Below are 20,534 nucleotides of genomic sequence, written 5' to 3' on the forward strand. Positions count from 1 at the left end.
GAGGCAGCAGTGAAAGACACAATGAGGATGATTGGATGTGGAAGCTGTGGCATGTACATGATCCTGGAGGGGCTACCTGAAAAGAGTTTCATCTGCATGAAGTGCCACCTGATAGAGCTGATGGAAGAAAAGATCCGAGAAGATGACGGAGCAAAGATATGAGGAGGCTGAAGGGATAAGCTCAGACTTGCAGATGGAAGCAAGACCAAAGAACTCTGAGGGGAGACTGCTGGGTGAGGAAAGTAGATGGTGGAAGCATGTGACTAAGAGAACCAGGCAGAGAAAAAGATGGGCCAGTGAAGGAGAAATAGAGCTCAGGAACAGGTTTGCAGAGTTGTAAAATGAAGGGGCACAGCAGGTGGTCGCTGAAGGTGAGAGGGCAAGGAAGAAGAGAAGAGCAGCTAGTCTTATAGGAAGAGGGGAAAAGTTAATGGAGACAACACCAAATATGAACCCCAAGAGGATACGAGATGGGTTGCAGAGGATTGCAAGGGGCAACAGAAATCGAGAGGACTTGCAGCCAGTGGGAGCAGGGGATAGACCGGAGAATCACACCAGGAAAAGGCAGGTCTACGTGATTGGGAACTCCTTACTGAGAAGAATAGACAGGCCTGTAACTAGAACTGATCCAGAGAATAGAAGAGTGTGCTGTCTGCCAGGTGCTAAGATATGGGATGTGGACCTGAGGCTGAAAAGGATCCTAACGGGAATGGGAAAGAATCTGCTGATTGTCCTTCATGTGGGAACGAATGATACGGCTAGATTCTCGCTGGAACATATCAAGGGAGACTATGTCAGACTGGGGAAGGGTAGTGTAGATACCAGTCTAATTGGTGATACTGGTGGTAGAATCTCTGTGCCTAACCGGGTAAAGAATGTGAGTGAAGCGAAACGGCAAAAATTAAGATGTCTGTACACTAATGCGAGGAGCCTGGGTAACAAAATGGAGGAACTAGAGCTACTGGTGCAGGAAGTGAAACCGGATATTATAGGGATAACAGAAACATGGTGGAATAGTAGTCATGACTGGAGTACAGGTATTGAAGGCTATGTGCTGTTTAGGAAAGACAGAAATAAAGGCAAAGGTGGTGGAGTAGCATTGTATATCAATGATGAGGTTAACTGTAACGAAATAAGAAGTGATTGAATGGATAAGACAGAGTCTGTCTGGGCAAAAATCACATTGGGAAAGAAAGCTACTAGAGCCTCCCCTGAGATAGTGCTTGGGGTGTGCTACAGACAGCCAGGATCTGATTTGGATATGGATAGAGACCTCTTTAATGTTTTTAATGATGTAAACACTAATGGGAATTGTGTGATTATGGGAGACTTTAACTTCCCAGATATAGACTGGAGGACAAGTGCTAGTAGTAGTAATAGGGCTCCGATTTTTCTGGATGTGATAGCTGATGGATTTCTTCGCCAAGTAGTTGAAGAACCAACAAGATGGGATGACATTTTATGTTTGGTTTTGGTGACTAGTGAGGACCTCATAGAAGAAATCATTGTAGGGGACAACCTTGGTTTGAGTGATCATGAGCTAATTCAGTTCAAACTAGATAGAAGGATAAACAAAAATAGATCTGTGACTAGGGTTTTTGATTTAAAAGAATTAAGGAAATTAGTTAGGGAAGTGGATTGGACTGAAGAACTTATGGATCTAAAGGCGGAGGAGGCCTGAAATTACTTCAAGTCAAAGCTGCAGAAACTATCAGAAGCCTGCATCCCAAGAAAGGGGAAAACATTCATAGGCAGGAGTTGTAGACCAAGTTGGATGAGCAAGCATCTCAGAGAGGTGATTAAGAAAAAGTAGAAAGCCTACAAGGAGTGGAAGATGGGAGGGATTAGCAAGGAAAGCTACCTTATTGAGGTCAGAACATGTAGGGATAAAGTGAGAAAGGCTAAAAGCCATGTGGAGTTGGACCTTGCAAAGGGAATTAAAACCAATAGTAAAAGGTTCTATAGCCATATAAATAAGAAGTAAACAAAGAAAGAAGAAGTGGGACCGCTAAACACTGAGGATGGAATGGAGGTTAAGGATAATCTAGACATGGCCCAATATCTAAGGCATGCATGTGGGGAAGAAACAGCTCGCCAGAAGAGTCTACAAACTGCTGGCTCTGGTTAGCCTCCCATGAAACCAACGTCATTGGTGGCTTGGCAGTACTTGGCATTCGTGTGAAGGGAGGACTGACAACTCGGGGATTGTCTCTGGGCATAACTGGTTCTTGGGAGGGGGCTGGATGTGTCTGTCCTCTGAAGAAAGAAGAAACCTCAAAGACTTTCTGGGCCTGTCCAATCGAGCGAGGCTGACTCAGTCTAGCTAAGCCTCTGGGTCTGTTGCCTAGCCCCGTGGTTCTCAACCAGGGGTACACAGAGGTCTTCCAGGGGGTACACCAACTCATCTAGATATTTGCCTAGGTTTACAACAGGCTACATTAAAAAGCAGTAGCTAAGTCAGTACAAACTAAAAATTTATACAGACAATGACTTGTTTATGCTGCTCTGTGTACTATACACTGAAATGTAAGTACAATATTTATATTCTAATTTAATTATGGTAAAAGAGAAAGTAAGCAATTTTTAGTAATAGTGTGCTGCGACACATCTGTATATTTGATTTTGCAAGCAAGTAGTTTTTTAGTGAGGTGAAACTTGGGGTACGCAAGACAAATCAGGCTCCTGAAAGAGGTACAGTAATCTGGAAAGGTTGAGAGCCACTGTTCTAGACGATTCAAGGGCTTTATTCTACACCCTAAGGAAGAAGGATGCAGGGATCTTGTTTTCCAGCCTGGGTGAGGCCTCTGATCTCTGGCCTGAGAGATGAAAGAAACATGGCTTGTTTTGTCTGGGGATCATAAGTGGGGCCAAGGGGAATGGGTCTCAGAGAGAAGAGATCCTCTTGGAGTGACAGTGAGGAATCTGGGGAATGGGGAGAAATTCCCACTTTCCCATTGCTAGGGCCAGTAACTGGTGTTCCAAAGGGTGAGTGAACCTCCTCCCCATTCAGCGCTCAGCAGGTTCCACCCTCACCCCGGCGGCAAAGGCAGAACCACTCCAGAAGTTTGCTTGTCTCATAAGTTGGGGTGGGGGGCAGCCCCGCAGCCCCGGAGTTCTCTGTCCCCAGCAGGCGGGGAGCCGCGGCTCCTCTTGAAGCGGGAGAGAAGCCGCAGCCCTGCGCCTGCCGGGGACAGAGAGCACCGGCCCCTGCAGCCCTGGAGTTCTCTGTCCCCAGCAGGCGGGGAGCCGCGGCTCCTCTTGAAGGGGGAGAGAAGCCACGGCCCCACACCTGCTGGGGACAGAGAGCACCGCGCCCGCAGCCCTGGAGTTTTCTGTCCCCAGCAGGCGGGGAGCCGCAGCTCCTCTTGAAGCCGGAGAGAAGCTGCGGCCCCGCGCCTGCTGGGGACAGAGAGCACCGGAGCCCGCAGCCTCGGAGTTCTCTGTCCCCGGCAGATGCGGGGCTGCAGCTTCTCTCCCCTGCCATGGTGTTGGGGACCATTGGTACAGTACCGTACTGTATTATGCCTTAAAGAGGAGCCAACCTGTGATTGCATTATATGCGATTTCGCGTTATGGCGGGGCGCGTTATTGTGAGGTTTGACTGTACCAAGAGAAATGATGGCTTCTCCATCTCTTGATATCTTCTAATAGAGGCTAGATACCAGCTCTTCTGACATACAGGAGGCCTTAGGATATGCAGGGGATCAGATTAAATGCTCTAATGGTTCCTTCTGGCCATAAAGTCTTCTAACTTATGAAAACCTGATTGCGGCCTGGGGAACAGCCTTTTGTGTTCTACTGTGTAGTCAATGTCATCCCACAATGAAGAGTTATTGAGGGTATGTCTACACTACAAGACTATTTCGAATCAACATAAGTCGAATTTGTGGAATTGACCTTATGAAGTCGAAGTTGTGTATCCACACTAAATACACTAATTCGACTGTGTGAGTCCACAGTAACGGGGCCAGCGTCGACTTTGGAAGCGGTGCACTGTGGGAAGCTATTCCACAGTTCCTGCACTCCCCGCTGCCCATTGGAATTCTGGGATTTCCCCCCAATGCATGCTGGGGGAAAAATGTGTCGAGAGTGGTTTTGGGTAACTGTCATCATTGAACCATCAATCACGCCCTCCCTTCCTCCCCGAAAGCGCCTGCGGGCAATCTGTTTGTGCACTTTTCTGCTCAGTGACAGCGCGGGCGCCATAGCACTGCAAGCACGGAGCCCGCTGCAGTTATGGCCGTTGTCAACTCCTCGCACCTTATCGTCCACCTCTTCCACAGTCAGCTGCTGAGAAATAGGGCTACTTTTCAATGGTGCTGCGAGCACTGGTGGACCACGGGGGACGTTTTACCAACATCAACATCGGGTGGCCAGGCAAAGTTCATGACGCGCGTGTTTTCAGGAACTCTGCTCTGTTTACATGCCAGCAGGAAGGTAGTTTCTTCCCGGAGCACAAAATAACTCTTGGGGATGTGCAGATGCCTACAGTGATCCTCGGGGACCCAGCCTACCCGCTAATGCCCTGGCTCGTGAAGCCCTATGCAGGCGCCTTGCACAGCGACAAGGAACTCTTCAAGTACCAGCGAGCAGCGTGACCTGTGACTGTTCAGTTTCTTTACAGAGAAGCTGAACCTGCCCCTGTTTCTTTACCAAGTTACTGTTGACTAGCATCTGCAGTTACATACCCCATCCACCCCGCTTCCCCCACTTCCAACACACGTTTAAAAATAAAATACATGTTCCACTGTAACTTTACAAAGGTTTCTTTATTGATGACTTTGCATTATATGGTTGAAACTGGGACGCAGACTGTGCTGGGTAGGGTGTGCGGTGATGTAAAGACCACCTCTAAACTCAAGGAATGACAGGCTCCTGCTCCCAGAGCGGTCTGCAGTGCCGGACTGGTTGTTTCAACGGAGCCTGCCATCCCTCCTTTTTGGGACTCTGTGTGCGGGGGCTATGTGGCCTTGTGGCGGTGGAGGACGGATACAGATTCCTCTGCTGCGTGGCTCTGTGGTCCAGGACAGGGACCGTTGCATGAGATCTGTAACCACCCTCCCCCGCTACAAAGTCACGTACCCCCCCACCCACACAGAACCTGCAAACCACCTCCCATACCGACCAGGGTGCCTACTGACTGCACTGTGTGTGTGACCTGCTGCTGATCCTGCCCCCATCTCTGTACCCTGCTAAAGGTGACTGTCCTATGCAATACCCTACCCCCTTCCCCACCCAACCACCCAACCACCCACCCTTTCAAATGCAGCGTTGTGTAAAAAAGCATGACGGAAACAGTAATTAACAGCAAAGTATTTTTAATAATTAACCAGACAGTCAGGGGATGAAACTGGGATTGGGGCTAGGGTGAGTCAGGAAGGGAAGGAATTCTCAATAATTAGGGTATGAGAGCTTTTGGGTACTTGAGCACTCTGCTGGAGTGCAGTGACAGTTTTCACGGCCCCTGGTGCCACTCCTTCTGGTTACTTTGGGTGACGGGAGGTATGGGACTTTGTGGCGGGGGAGGGCGGTTGCAGATACACTGCTGGGGGGCTCTGTCCTCCTGGCTGCGGTCCTGCAGAACATCCACAAGGCGCCGGAGCGTGTCAAATTTTCCCTGGGCATTTCCTGTGTGGCTGGTCAGAACATCCAAGCTCGGACTGCTGTCCAGAGCGTCAACAGAGTGGTGCACTGTGGGATAGCTCCCGGAGCTACTAAGTTCGATTTGCATCCACACCTAGCCTAATTCGACATAGCCATGTCGAATTTAGCGCTACTCCCCTCGTCGGGGAGGAGTACAGAATTCGAACTAAAGAGCCCTCTATGTCGAATTAAATGGCTTCCTGGTGTGGACGGGTGGACGGCTAATTCGAATTAACGCTGCTAAATTCGAATTAAAGTCCTAGTGTAGACCAGGCCTGAGTGGGGTGATCCAGGGGAAGCAGCTCAAACATCCAATGAGGCTGGACAGGGGCAGGACATCAGCACTGCAGGGGAGGGGTGGGTGTGGCAGTGACATCACAAGGGCCTTTGGCAGGACCTCAGCCTATTGGACAAAGGTGGTGGGGAGGCAATGATCTCACAGAGAGATCTTGACATCAGCCAGGCAGGACAGGACTGCAGGACAGGGGCAACCTCGGAGATCCCTGTGGCTTTGCTTCAGCACGTCTCCTTCTCAAGGTCTCTCCTTGAGGACCGAGAGAATTCACTGTCACCTACGTGAGCGCAAGGAGGACCCTCTTCAGAGTTGTCTCCTTTTCGTTTATTGATTTTGCTAGAAAACAGATGCCCCTGTATAGAAGGTAAGTCTCCGAGAGGTTTGGAACCTGTTTAGTCTGATCCATCAGCTGTCAGCTGAATTCTAGGAATGGAAAACACTAGATTGAGGTGGCAGCATTGTATTCCCAACGTAGGACTTGTCCCTTAGAATCATTGGGGACATTGGAGTTTCTCCTTTTTGTTTTCCCTTTGCCTCTGTCCCCACAACCTTTCTCTTCTTGCTTCCTTTGTCCTTTTCCTCTGCTCTCCTCCCACCACCAGGAGCTCTGTGTGTGCAGCGGGGGCCGGGGGGGCAGGGGGTTGTGGGAGGCCCTCACAGAGAGGTGAGACTGGAATAGTGCTCCGAGAGTGATTCCCTCGGTGGTGACCTGCCCCATTCTTTGGGCTATTTGATGAGAACCCTTAGCCTCCCACCCCTCAAAGTCTCAACCTTGATTGGCTGAGGAGGGGGCTATTGACAGGGACTAAACTCTGGTCTTTGTTGTTCTCTTTTATGACCAAGCAAATAAGTCACAACCAGTTATATGTTTGACCAGTGTTGATGCTGCTCTCCATTAATTGTCTCGGAGCAATTCATGATCCTCTCTAACATTCCAATTCTTCTAAGATACTTGCTGAATAATTCCTATGAATAATTGTTGGTCTGTAGCTAATTTGAGGGCAACTCTGCTACTGACTGGCTGCATCAGCTAAGACAAGTCACTGCTCCTTTCTCAGCCTTAGTTTCTCCTTCCGTCAAGTACGAATAACAGTCCTCTCCCACCTACCTCGGGTGGGTGATGGGGATCCACTGAAGAGTGTCACTAGTAGCAGAGCAGAATAGGAGGTGTCCTATCAGATTGAGTGATATCAGATTATGACATACAGTGAAACCCCGCTATAACGCGATGTTTGGGGTCCAAAAACTTCCATCGCGCTAAATGTGGGGTCGCGGTATAGCAAGGTTTGTCAGTGGTCCCCAATGCGGTGCATTGATGTGCACCGCCTTGTGCCCCTAGTGCCCAGCAGGGGAGAGGAGCTGCGGCTCCCTGCCTACCCGGGACAAAGAACTCCATGGCTGTGGATGTTGGTGCTCTCTGTCCCTGGCAGGCGGGGAGCTGCGGCTCCTCTTGAAGCTGGAGAGAAGCCGCAGCCCGGCAGCTGCCGGAGACAGAGAGCACCGGCGCCCGCAGACTCGGAGTTCTCTGTCCCTGGCAGGTGCGGGGCTGCAGCTTCTCTCTGCTGCCATAGTGTTGGGGACCATTGGTACAGTACCATACTGTATTATACCGTAAAGGAGAGCCAACCTGTGATCGTGTTATATGCAATTTCGTGTTATGGCGGGGCGCGTTATTGCGAGGTTTGACTGTAATATTATATTTTATTAGTATTTTATTGTTTTGAAATTGTTAAGAGCAGCAACTACTTAGCTCAGACTGAAGCATCTTATCTAATTTTCTAAATCAGAGTGTCTCCTCTTTGTGTACGATGAGACAGCTTAATGCACTGTGACAAACAGGAGATGCTCGTCATTTGCAAACAAATATTTGTTTGCAAAGAATTTTCATTGTATGTGTTATGATTTCAAGAAACAAAGTGGTTTAGTCTCAATGGATTTTCTGAGAGAAAATGGTTTCCATGAAAATGTTCACCCCTTATTTCCTGTGCTCTATCCCTGCCTCTGTGGGGGTTGTTGTCTGTTAGTTAGAACAGGAGTCAGGACTGTTGGCTTCTCTTTCTGGCTCTATCACCGCTTTGCTGTGTGACTCCTTGGGTAGGTGCAATGGGAATAGGGTCGATTCTCTAACTCCTGGCAGCAGTGAGCCTGGGTGAGAAGAGATGCTCAAACTGTCTGCGAAGGAGAAAGGGATGTTTCCAGGTGTTGAACGTCAAGAATTTAAACTTTGCTAAAATGGCTAGTGTAGAGAAACAAGAAATAGTTAGGGCCAAACTTTAACCATTGTCTTTTTTAAAGCCCATTCAGGGATGGGAGTCCCAGAGAGCCATAGAGCGGGGGAGCAACTTGCCCAGTCCCACAGATCAATAGGCAGCAATGGAACCAGGAGTGACACTCCCTCTCAAAGGCAGGGGGACTGGACATTAGGGCCTGGTTGCAATTGCCAGCTGTGGGAAGGAGTGTGCAGCACAGCTCTGACACTCGGTACGACCCTGAGCCGGTAGCTGAGGCCCTTTTGCCATCAGTAGGGTTGGGGTTCCCATCGCTACAGCGCAGGGGGGATGGGAGGCTCCAGGAAGGTGTGTAAAGTGCTGGGATGTCAGGATCCTGGAGCTGCTCTCACCTCCACACTAGGGCAATGTTCTGCACCCCACTGCTGCTGGCTGACTTTCTCCATCCCCTGGCAATAAGACAGACTCTTGTTTTCACAGCCAGTCGATTGCCCTAGAATCATCACCCTGCCTGCTGGCTGGGCAGGGTAACTCCTCAGGTCACCACCCTCTCCAGCCTGCCTTGGGCTTGGAGAGGAGGAGGGCGAGGGACATCTGCTGACCCTGAACATCCGACATCCATCATACCATCACCTAGAGCAAGTGAGTGGCATTAGGGTTCCTCGGTGGCTTCCCCTGTCTGTCTGGAGAGAGGCAGAAAGAGGGGGAGAGAACATCTCCAAAGGGGGATTTCATTTGCAAACAGCCCCCAAGAGCTTTTTACTTTCAGTCTGGGCAGGGGCTTCTCCAGAGCCGTCTCCAGTGTGTTTGCAAAGGTCCCAGCAATGGGGCTCCCAGCCCTTCCCTTGTGGGACACTGTTCCCCAGGCTGGGAGTCTCTGAGCTGGGCCAGACCCTGTGAGCTGCTGAGCATGGAAATCAATGGGGAATGAGGAGGGCCCTGGGCTTCCTGTGCCTAGGATCTTTGTGACTTTGATGTGGGGAATGGTTTCCCAGGAGAAGTCCGGACTCCTGGGTTCTGTTCCTTCTCTAACCTTGGCGGGGGACAGTGGCCTGGGATGACAGGAGGGGGCTGCTTGTCCAGAGTAACGGATGGTCTTTGGAACTGACCCCATTGCTCTAAAAGGATGAGACTTCCTGGATATTGCTGCAGCAGCAGGGATGACGAGGGGGAACGTTGAGGGGGAGTAGATCATGCAATGAATTCCTGCCAGTGTGTGTAGCTTGCACTCCCTGCACTCCTATGGGGGGAGAAGGGTCTGCTCTGGTTGGAGCAGGGCTGAGAAGGGACTGAAAAGGCCCATGACTGAAAGGCTGCCTTGACCCCAGACTCACACCTGCTCCCCGCTCAATTCCAGGATGGCCAGGCTCCTGAGGATGTTCAGGAGAAGGCTCTGCAGGTGGCTCCAGAGTCTGCGGAGAGCAGCGGCCATCTTCCCAAGGGGCCGAGCCACCTCTCCATCCCTGCTGGCGGGGAAGCAGCTCCCATCCAGGCCAGAAGGAGGAAGTGTCCAGCCTTCTGGAGAACAAAACCAGCTCCCGGCACAGGCGCCGAGCTGGGAGAGGCCCCAACCAAGCCCAGATGGAGCTGGCTCAAGATGCGGTTTCGCAGACAGGAGGAGCGCAGGGCAGGGAGGCTCTGGGGCTTGTTATGTGGGCAGCAGCAGCCCCAGGAGCCCAGCCCTCATTCCCAGCAGGGGGCATCACCCTGCCCGGTCACTGAGGATCTTCCAGCCTCCTCAAGCCAGGAGGTAGAAGATCCCAGTCCCAGCACCAGCAGCTCAGCACAGGACAGCAGCAGTGCCTGGGACTCCAGCAGCAGTGACACCGATGGACGCTGCTGCTTTGTTCCAGGTGAGGAGCCAGGCTGGGCTCAGGGGGCGGGGTGAGGACGGGGATGTGAACACTCTGGGCTCAGACACTCTCCAAGTGATATGGCTAGGGGGGTCCCCAGCCTAGTTGTCTGGCCTGAGCCACGTGAACCCCACTGACACCAGCAGCAGTCACACAGCTGCCCCTGCAGCAAGGGGAATTGGGGGTGGGGGCATCAAGAGCTGCTGCCATTTTGCCCCTTGATGCTCTGGGGCTGGGGGAGTCGGCACCTCCCACGGAGTCCTGGACAGGGTGGGGGGCTCTCTGCTATGGGCTTCTGAAGCTGTTGGGGGCTGAAGGCACCCCTGAGAGGGAGGTGTGGGGCCCAATATGCCCTGGGTGCCTTAATGGGAAGAAGGGTCTTTAATCCTGCTCTCCCCACCACGCCCCTGTGCTTCCCCAAGTGGCAGCAGACATCACCCTGTTCCCTTTTCTCCCTGGTGCAGGGACCCCCAGGGATTCAGAGGAGGAGGAATGGCTGGACATGTCCACAGATGAAGCTGCTCTCAAGGTCATCAGAGAGCAGCTACATCACAGAGAAAAGGTACAAATGTTCCCCACCTGGGCTGGAACCAGGGTTGTCCTGTCCCTTCCCAGCATCCCCACCCCCTGCCGAGGGTCTTGTCCTGATGATCCACCACCTCTAATGGGGCCCTTTTACATCCCTGATGTGGGACCCCCAAGATGGGGGTAGCAAAGAGTCTTGTGTCAACTTATAGACTAACAGACGTTTTGGAGCATGAGCTTTCGTGGGTGAATACCCACTTCGTCGGATGCAAGATGTGGGTGTTTGTCCCACAACAGCCGAGGTCTCCTCCCCCACAGGCATTGTCCCAGTTCCCAATCCTGCTTGTGTAGGTGTCGTGGGGGATTTGGACAATAGGCAGGTCCCCACAATCCCCCATTGAGGCCTGAGACCTGGAGCTGGTGTGGGTGGGGCAGGAAGGTCCCTAGCTAACAGGTTCTCTCTCACTATCCCCCACTCCTGGTGGGTACAGGATGAGGGGCAGCAGCTCAGGTTCCTGCAGACCATCTACCCCACGTCTCTTGCTGCACAGGACAGAGGGCAGGACACGCTGGAGCCGCACTGCTGAAAGGCGGCTGTGGTGGAGAGGATTGTGGTGAGTGAGACACGGCATCTGGCAGCTGGAGGGAGGAGAGAGACATGGGATTGGCCGGGGTATCGCCAGGCTAATGGGTGGGGGCTGGGTGGTGTTGGATCGGGCAGCAGAGAGCAGGCATTGCTGGGGCTGAAGGCTGGGGAGAAGAGAAGGGAGAAATTGTGAGACTGGGCAGTGGGGGAATTGTGGGGCTGGAGGGCAGCTGTGACTGAGGGACAAGGAATCACATGGTCCCAGCTCAGTAGCCGGGATGGTGCTGAATGGGGGCAGTTTTGACAGGGAGGAGGAAAGAAGGGGATTGGGACTGAGCTGGGCAGGAATCCTGGAAGGGGGACACGTTTGATGGGTAGGAAGAAATGGGAGGAGCAGGAGGTAGTGGGGGATCCTGCTGGCCATGTGGGGCATTGGCTGTGTTATCTCCTCATTGGGAGGTGTCAGTAGGGCCCGAATCTCTCATGCTCCTTTGTCTCCTTCTCGTCTCACAGGAGCTCATTGAGGAGCTTCCTAAAGACTCTCCACCCAGCGCCATCCTCGCCAACTGCCTGGCTGCTGTGGGCAACCTCAGGTACCGAGACAGCCCCCTCCCCCGCTGGCTCCCCTAACCCCAGTGCTGCTCAGGCCCAAGGCTGGGAGTCACTGTCCCTCCCACTCCCAGGTCGGTCACCTCCCAGGAGTGGCTTCTCTGGCAGAGATAGTGGGGTGGGAAGGTTCAGTCTCTCCTGCCTGGGCTCTTCTTTTCACTCCACTAACATTCCAGGGGCCTTGGGGAGGGGCTCACTCCCGGGCTCAGATACAGGAGGGGCAGCAGGCTCCAGGGAACAGGCGCTATTCCTGTCCTGCCACTGTCTGTCTGTGATGCCTTGGCCATGTCATTCCCTAGCTCAGTGCCTCAGTTTCCATTCTCGCCAGCCTGTGCTTATAGCCCTGTGGTTTCATGTCCGTGTTGGCGACAGTCCCACCCCCGCACTGCACAGTCTAATACCAGCTCCTCTCTCTTGCCAGCACCATGAAACCAGCCCTTGAGCCTGATCTAGAGTCCCGCCCTTTGCAAGCTGCCCTTGGCTCGGTCTTCACCCTGGGCACGGAGATGGACGCCATCGACATCCAGGTACATCCTCCGCCTCTTCCAGAGTGGTCCTTGTCCCTGCTCCCTTGATTCGCTGGAGCTCCAGATTTAGGGGTGCGGTAGGCAAAGATGGAACAAGCTGCGGGGTTGGATCCTTCCCTCCAGAGGATTACCCCCCTTCCCTGAAGAAGATTACCCCCTTCTTTCTTTCTTTCTTTCTTTCTTTCTTTCTTTCTTTCTTTCTTTCTTTCTTTCTTCCATATGCCGTGTTTTCCCAGCAGCCCAGCTTCCATCCATAGCAACTTGGCTGTTTCCTACTCTTCTGCCTACAAGACCCTCTGCAGAGACCTGCTAAGCTCATGGATCAAAGATCCAGGTGTCATCAATCCTTGCTAATTGCCTGCAGTGGGATGTGAATGAGAGAGGCCAGGAGATGTGTTTGGGAGTCTCACCAGTGCTTCCCAGAGACCCCTCTTCCCATACTGTGGCAGGTGTAGGCCCAGTTTTCCTAACTCTGACCCATGCTTTACAGGCTCTGCACAAAGTCATGCCAGAGCTCCTGGATGCCATGCTGGGGAACCTGCTGGCAGAGTCCCCAGACGCAGACAGGCTCCACTACATCTTGGAGGTGAGCCCAATAAAGAGGGCTGGGGACCAATTTTACCGTAACTCTTTGGGGGACTGGTAAGGAGAGACTGGCAGATCCATTTTCTATTCTGTCCTCCTAGCTGGGTCCCCAGTGGGGCATCCTTGACTGGGGAGGTCAGTGCCATGCAGTGTTAGGTTTTGCTTTCTTGAGGGATAGAGGCAGGAGCTGGGACTTCAAGCCAGAGCTCTGCCTGGTTCTGTTGAGCACTAACCACAGGGCCCCTGGTTGTCTTGGGGAGTGAGAGTCTGAAAACCCACCATTCCCCTGCCCCCCCTTCTGCCCCCCAACACCCCCCCCCATTAGATTCCAGAGATGGTTCTCAGAGAAGAGGCACACGCTCCTTCTTAGAGAAACAGGAGGACCCCAGGGAATCAGCCCTTCTCTCTGATATGCTCTGAAATTCCTGGTGGGATTGTGCTCTCAGTGACTCCTTACATCCCACCAAGGATTTTAGTGGCAGGGAAGTGTGAGGGTTCAGTCTCCTTTCTGTTGAACGCTTCAGGAATCAGGAGTTCTGGGCGGATGGGACCAGCCCCAACACCGAACCTTGTCCCAATCTAGAGATGCCCTGACAAGTTGTGACCTGCAGGATACAAGCTGCGTCCTGGGAGAAAGAATCCCCTTCTAAAAGCTCTGTGATCAATGACTCAGCTATTCCCCCTGCGCATAATGTCTCAGGCCCCTGGGGCTGGGTGGGTGGGGCTCATTTGCAAAGCACCACCTGCCCATTGATCCTGACCTGCCTCCTTTCCCCACAGCATGTCAACCTCTGGATCGTGTCCAGGGTGTCCCAGGAGAGAGCCAGGGCCATTAGGAGCAGCACGGCCCTGCTCAGATATGCAGTCACCCTCCCCGAGTTTGATGTAAGTGACCTCTGACACCAGGCTTAGGCGGGCTGGTTCCAACGGGCTGTAGGATCTGCTGCTGCAGGGGCTGTGGGTTCGGAGTGTTCCTCTTGGAGAGGCAGAGTCAGAGCAGGGAGTGAGATAGGCTTGAGTCAAGTTCTTCTTGTCCTGGTCAAGTGTTGTCCCTGGGCCTTTATGGGGATTGTCATAACTATAAAGGGAAGGGAACAGCCCTCCTGTGTACAATACTATGAAACCCCTCCTGGCCAGAGACACCAAGATCCTTTTACCTGTAAAGGGTTAAGAAGCTCAGGTAACCTGGCTGACACCTGACCCAAAGGACCAATAAGGGGAGAAGATACTTTCAAAGCTTGGTGCGGGGGAAGGCTTTTGTTTGTGTGCTCTTTGTTTTGGGGATTGTTCGCTCTTGGGACTAAGAGGGACCAGACATAAATCCAGGCTCTCCAAATCTTTCTGAACCAGTCTCTCATATTTCAAACTTGTAAGTAACAGCCAGGCAAGGCATGTTAGGTTTATCTTTGTTTTCTCAACTTGTAAATGAACCTAAGGCTAGAGGGGGTTCATCTGGGCTCATTGAATCTGATTACCCTGTAAAGTTATTTTCCATCCTGATTTTACAGAGATGATTTTTACCTTTCTTTCCTTAATTAAAAGCCTTCTTTTTAAGAACCTGATTGATTTTTCCTTGTTTTAAGATCCAGAGGAGTTGGATCTGCACTCACCAGGAATTGGTGGGGGGAAAGGAGGGGGAATGGTTAATTTCTCCTAGTTATAAGATCCAAGGGTTTGGATCAGGGTTGACCGGGAAATTGGTGGAGGAGTCTCTCAAGGCTACCCAGGGAAGGGTTATAGTATTTAGGAGGGAGATATTCTAGGGGGGATGTAGACAGAGTTTCCAAATAACTCTTAAATGATTTGGGTGGCGGCAGAAAAACCAGATCTAAGCTGGTAATTAAGCTTAGAGGTTCTCATGCAGGTCCCCACATCTGTACCCTAGAGTTCAAAGTGGGGAAGGAACCTTGACAGGGACCACGCTCCAGCCACTGCTTGGCATCCCAAAGCAGCTCCTGGCTCACTTGGGAGCAGAGCAAATGAAGAGTTTATCTCAGGCTCCTCTGCCCCAGCATTTCCTGCACAGGGCCTAAGAGGAAGGAGTCTTCTGGCCCAGGGGGGACAGGGAGCTGACAGGAAAACACTGATGGAGTCCCCTCTCCTCTCCCTTCAATTAGATCTCAGCAGAGTTCCCTTCGATGGGTCACCATGTGGCACAGCTGGCTCTGTTTGTGAGTGACCCAGACAAGGACATCAGCCGGCAGTCCAGGAAGGGGAGTTATCGGCTGTACCAGCTGCTGCTCGAACAGAGGGGTAAGGAAACCACTGGGACACAGAACCCAACAGGGGACTAAGAATGACCACAGGTGGATAATGGGACCCCAGACAATTTCTCTCAGCCTGACCCCAGCTGGAGAACAAGTCTCTCTCTGCCTCTGTTCTCCACCCCACTGGGCAGCCACCAATGGGATTGGAAGGACACAGAAACTGCAACCAGAATGATCAAAGTGTCTCTCTCTCTCTTCCAGGGCTGAGCATACACGAGGCAGAAGATCTGTGGTGCCACGACTGGCACCGGGACAGCAGGCTCCTGGGCTATAAAAACACAGCCCGGGTGTAGGAGGTAAGGACACTGTGGCAGGGTAGGACACAGCTCAGGGAGTGGGGCTGGCTGGGGTCCCTGCAGTAAATGCGTCCTGGAGACAGGACAAGAGCCCACTCCTTATTTCCAGCTCAGAGTTCCTCACCCAGCACCGAGTGGGGCAGGCTGGTGCTAAAGGTCCCATGTTGGAACCTCGCTAGTTGCCGTGATTTGTGTGTCTTATATGGAGCCATTGCTATGTGGCATAAGGAGACTTCCCGGGTGGGTGAGTTAATAGAGGATTATGGCTCTGGATGTCTCTCTGCTCCTTTTCCCCCTGGCTGATCCCCAAGTGTCTGAGAGGAGAGCACTGAGTCCGTCAGTCACTAATGCTTGACCAGCCCCTTGTTTACTTCCCTGCACTCTGCAGAAGCAGAGAAAGGAGGTGGGGTTTGCCCAATTCCATTGCCAGTCAGGAAGCAGAATGCCCCAACCTGGGAACTGGGTAGGGGGCACAGTGAGCTCCAGAGCCAATATGGACCACATACGCCCTCCTCATGTCTCCAGACCCGGCCATGGAATGTCAGAGTATCTGGACCTCAGCCACTGTGCCAAAGAAGCACATTGTCACTGACCCAAGTTGTGACTACTTGCTGCACAAGTAGAAAATCAAAGACCCGCCCCCGTCTCACAACTGTGGTGAGAACATCCAAACCTTGGAACACACCATAACCCAGTGCCCCCAGACTGGAGTCAAAGGTGAAATGGGTGATTTCCACAACATCACAGAGGAGGCCTTGGAATGGCTCCTGGATCTACAAGTGCATCTACAGAATGCTGCTCTAGAGACGCCACGTGAAAGAGACTGTGTGAGCTTGTCCTGCCTCCCACAAGCTGAATTGCTTCAGCAGAAGAAAAGTTTCCTAGGAATGTCTGTGATGGGGACTGGGACATGAGTCTCCTTATCCTGGTCAGATTGGATTCCCTTTTGCAGAAACCAAGGAGCTGCCGAGGCCATACCCAACTACTAGAGAAATCATTAATTTGAGGGGAATAGACCTTTGGTCTGTCAGCTCCAATCCCCTCCCCCCGACGCGCACTCCTCTAGCCACTGAGGTGCAAGAGATCTCTCTGCTGAAAGCAATACAGGGTCCCCTATCATCTCTGTGTGCTGCACAGCAGAGTGGGCCCTGCTCACCCACATTAGTGATCTATTTCCAGCCCATCATGGCGCTTGCGATCAATTGCCCTCCAGAAAGAGCCACTGGAGGCTTTGGTCCCTAAGCATCTGCCACCTTTTAATAAAGTGGCTTCCCTGAGCCATGGGACCCTCAAAGCCTCCTGGGGAATGAACTGCCTTGGCTACAGCAGCTCTCTTACCCTCCCTTTGGGGCACCAGACGCTGAGGCCATTCTATCTCCAGGGCTTGGAGGCTGGCTCTGGGCAATCTGCTACAGCCTCGTGTCCTGTTGGTTTTAGGTCTTTGGAAAATTCTTCTCTGAGGGGCAGAGAAAATACTTCCTCCAGACAGCAATGCTGGCGATCCACGACCCCCTGCTGTGTATTAGCCAGACTGGGCTGCTCCTCACATACTCCATCCTGGGGGAAGCCCAGCAGCTGATGTGGGACAAGGTAAGCAGTTGCATTAGAGTCAGGAGATTGGGGCGGGGCCCAGGCCTCATTCCCATCCTATCACCATTTGCTGGCCTGGGAGCAAGGAGCTTAGTGGGGACTTCTGGACTTCATGGACTTGTGTTCTTAGGATGTGATGCTCTGCTCTCACTCCTGGGAAGGGCAGGATAGTCCCCAAAGTGCCCTCTGTGAACCTTTCCTGCCCCACAAAGCTGCACCCATTTCCCCATGGCCTAGTGTCCATGTCAACCGAGCCACCACCCAGATTTGCTCCCATCACTGGCAGCCTGGGAGGCCAAGGACTGATGAGTGATGGCGACCGGCCAGGCAGTTCTGAGGCACATGGATGGGGGAAGCTTGTCCTGCTGCTGGCAGGTCTGGACCCGCTCTAGAGAGAATGGGAGGATTCAGTCAGCAGGGGCTGCTGACCTGCCCCGTTCACCAGGGCTGTCATCCTGTGGCTTCAGCATTTTTCACTGGGGTGACTTGGTGAAAGGTCTCAACCTCCCCACATGCCACTTCACTGCTGTCAGAATCCCTCCTGCCCTACCTGGGTGGGGATGGAGGTAGGGGTGGAGGAGAGGGTTCTACGAACTTGAGCGGTGTCCCCAGGTGGATTGGAGGTGGAACAGCTGTCAGGGGCACTGAGGGCGAGGTGGCAGGAGCTAACCTTACAAGGAGGGTGGTTGGCACTGGAGGTCACTAGAGAGGACAAGAAGCCTCCATCCTGGGGATCAGGAGGGTGAATCCACCACTCAGACATGAGCAGCTGCTGGGTGGAAATGGTGCTGGTTCCAGTTGCCCTTAATCCTCCCTGATTCCTGGGCAGTGTCTCAGTCTCTGACATGTTCTCCTTGCCCTGCAGCTGGAGGAGGTCACAGCCAAGGTGATGGGTCAGCTCCGCAGCATCCGGCAGTTGAACCAAGTGCCTGAGGCGCTGCAAGGGCTGAGCCTCATCTGATGCCCTTAAAGGTTCCCCTCCGATGTTGAGCAACTCCCGCTTCCTGCTGCAGGTATTGCTCTGTTTCACTGTAAACGGGGGGCTAGTGGAAGGGGAAATGGAGGTCCCTGTCACTGACAGAACTCTCTCCCCTCTCTGTGGACCAGGGTCCTTCCCTCTGACCCCAAACTTCCTTCATCTGGGGCATGAGCTCTTCCCCTCACTCCCATACCCCTCCCCTCTTTCCTTGCTCTGACCCCCATCCCATTCCCCGTGCTCCCAGGCAGAGATCTCCCTGCCCCATATGGCACAGAAGGACAGTCTGTAGCTCTGGCACAAAGATCTGCCCAACTGAAGCTCAGGAAGCTCCACATTTGAGGAGGTGAGAATGGGACACAGGCTCAGGGCCTGCTTCAACTCTTGCCCTTTATTCTTCCTTTGGCTGTTCTATGGGCTCTCAGAGGGTGACATGAATAGGAACCTCCTCCCCACCTGTCTGCTAGGCCCTGAGGTGTGTGACAGCCTCCCAGATGGGGGCAGTCAGAAGCTGGGCCACCTCAGGGAGCAGTGGGGACAGGTCACCTTGTCCTATGAAACCAAGCAGTGCTAGTTCTCAAAGAGGCTGAGAGGGAAGACCCTGCTCCCTCATGGAGGTAAGAGCCATTTACTTCTTTGGGCAGATGGCAGTGATGAGCTGGAGCCAGTTCTAAAAAAGCTTTACATTTAACAAAAGCTCGGGCAGCTGTGCACCCCGCCCCCGGCCCCAGCTCACATCCCCCTCCTCCCTGAACGCTCCGCCCTCCTTCTCTTCCCCCTCCCCTGCTTCCCGCTAATCAGATGTTCACGGGAAGCCTGAAACAAGCAGCAGGCAGATAAGCTGGGGCTGGGGGGTGCGAGGAGGGCTCCAGGGAGGCATGGCATGGACCTGTCTGGCTCCGGCTGAGCGGCTCCCCCTGGCCCTGGCCTGGCTCCGGCCGAGTGCCCCAGCCCGGTCCCGGCGGGGCACCTGGGGAGGGAGAAAACAACGGGTGGCCCAGGGGTTCTTCTGGCCAGACATCCATAGGGAGGTACGGGACTACTGCGTCTCCTGCCCTGAATGTCAGAGGACGGGCCCAAAAAGCCTACCAAAGGCTCCCCTTGTGCCCTTGCCGGTGATTGGGACACCCTTTGAACGGATAGTCTTGGACTTAGTGGGGCCTTTGGAGAACAGTAGCTCCGGACACAAGTATATCCTGGTGGTGGTCCGCCATGGCTCCAGTTATCGCTAATGAACTCTTGCAGATCTTCACACGGGTCGGCTTGCTGCGGGAGATACCGACGGACATCATCGTCTATAGTGCCAACTGGAAGGAACACCTCCAGCATCTCGCGGAGGTGCTGCGGGCGCTGGGCAAAGCAGGGGTCGCCGCAAACCCAGCCAAATGTCACCTGGGCCAGGAAGAAGTGACCTACCTGGGCTATACGGTGGGCCAAGGGAAAATACGCCCTTTGATAGATAAGGTGGAAGCCTTGAAGAACTATCCAATTCCCCCGACCAAGAGGCAAGTACGTCAGTTCTTAGGGTTGGCCGGATAGTATTGCTGGTTTGTGCCGGACTTTGCCACGCTCACTGTCCCCCTGACAGATTGGACGTGAAGCGCCAAGCCACGGAAGGTCCAGTGGACGGAGGCCTGCGAGAAGGTAGGGGTAGGGTTGGGGGCTGTACTGTCGCAAGACGTGGGGGAAGAAGAATACCCCATTTTGTACCTGAGCCACAAGCTGTTCCCCCAAGAGACCCAGTATTCCACCATAGAGCGGAAGGCCCTGGGAGTGAAATGGGCAGACGAAGCGCTGAGGTACTATCTAATAGGGAACCCTTTCTCCTTGGTAACAGACCACACACCCCTCAGGTGGATTAACAGTATGAAGGACTCAAACAAACGGCTCATGCGGTGGTACATGTCCCTCCAACCCGATTCTTTCCAAGTGTTACACCGGCCGGGAACAGCTCATGTGAATGCAGATTTCGTTTCCCGAGTCGGGGTGGGGTGGGAAGGGGAGGATACGACCAAGGGTCAGCCGGCCCAGGTGGCTGTCTTAATTGGAAGGGGGTGTGACGGGGCAGAGCGGCCCCGCAATGGTATATCAGGGGTTAACCCTTCCTTCCTGGCAGAGGAAGCCCCGCGCCGGAAGTTCTGCTGGGTATACTCCAACTGTAGCTCAGATATAAAAGCCTGCAGATCAGCTCAGTCTGGGCTGACCGCCGGAGGGGAAGGACGCATGCTGCTAGCTCTTGCAGAGATAGGACCTGCGAGCCAAGATCCGGGCATCAGCCCTGCCGAGGCACCACCAAAGACCCTGACGGAGGACGACCCAGGGGAGGAACAGACCGGAGGACCCCTCGCCGCAGAAGCACTGCCATTCCCAGGGGAAAAGTAGAGATAAACGGCGTTAAAGCTGTATTGTCACTCGGCGTGTTGCGGGCGGATCCCCGCCGAGTGAGCTGCAAGTAGAGCTTGCTGACCAGGGCCCTGGGTTGGGGCTCGGTGGAGAGGGTGGGCCCTACCCCCTCACCCTGAACCGTGAAGGATTACATGGACTCTGGCCATTA

The 20,534-nt window shown here is 53.3% G+C and overlaps 1 protein-coding gene across 2 annotated transcripts; it reads left to right on the top strand.

Moving 5' to 3' along the window:
- Window positions 1–6,151: 6,151 nt before the first annotated feature.
- Window positions 6,152–19,606, top strand: LOC123348648 (maestro heat-like repeat family member 5). Of its 2 annotated transcripts, none has more exons than XM_044986228.1 (12): window positions 6,152–6,302; window positions 8,647–8,808; window positions 9,524–10,019; window positions 10,484–10,581; window positions 11,036–11,158; window positions 11,644–11,723; window positions 12,161–12,266; window positions 12,757–12,852; window positions 13,632–13,736; window positions 14,969–15,104; window positions 15,320–15,414; window positions 19,226–19,606. In XM_044986228.1, exons 7-11 carry the CDS (start codon window positions 12,165–12,167, stop codon window positions 15,409–15,411), a joined length of 531 nt encoding a protein of 176 aa, XP_044842163.1. In that variant the 5' UTR covers window positions 6,152–6,302; window positions 8,647–8,808; window positions 9,524–10,019; window positions 10,484–10,581; window positions 11,036–11,158; window positions 11,644–11,723; window positions 12,161–12,164; the 3' UTR covers window positions 15,412–15,414; window positions 19,226–19,606. The 2 variants fall into 2 exon arrangements, with proteins under 2 accessions (XP_044842163.1, XP_044842162.1); XM_044986227.1 differs by lacking the exon at window positions 19,226–19,606 and adding an exon at window positions 15,940–16,030.
- The last annotated feature ends 928 nt before the right edge of the window (window positions 19,607–20,534 follow it).

Source organism: Mauremys mutica, chromosome 13 (assembly GCF_020497125.1).
Source record: "Mauremys mutica isolate MM-2020 ecotype Southern chromosome 13, ASM2049712v1, whole genome shotgun sequence".
Lineage (NCBI taxonomy): Eukaryota > Metazoa > Chordata > Testudines > Geoemydidae > Mauremys > Mauremys mutica.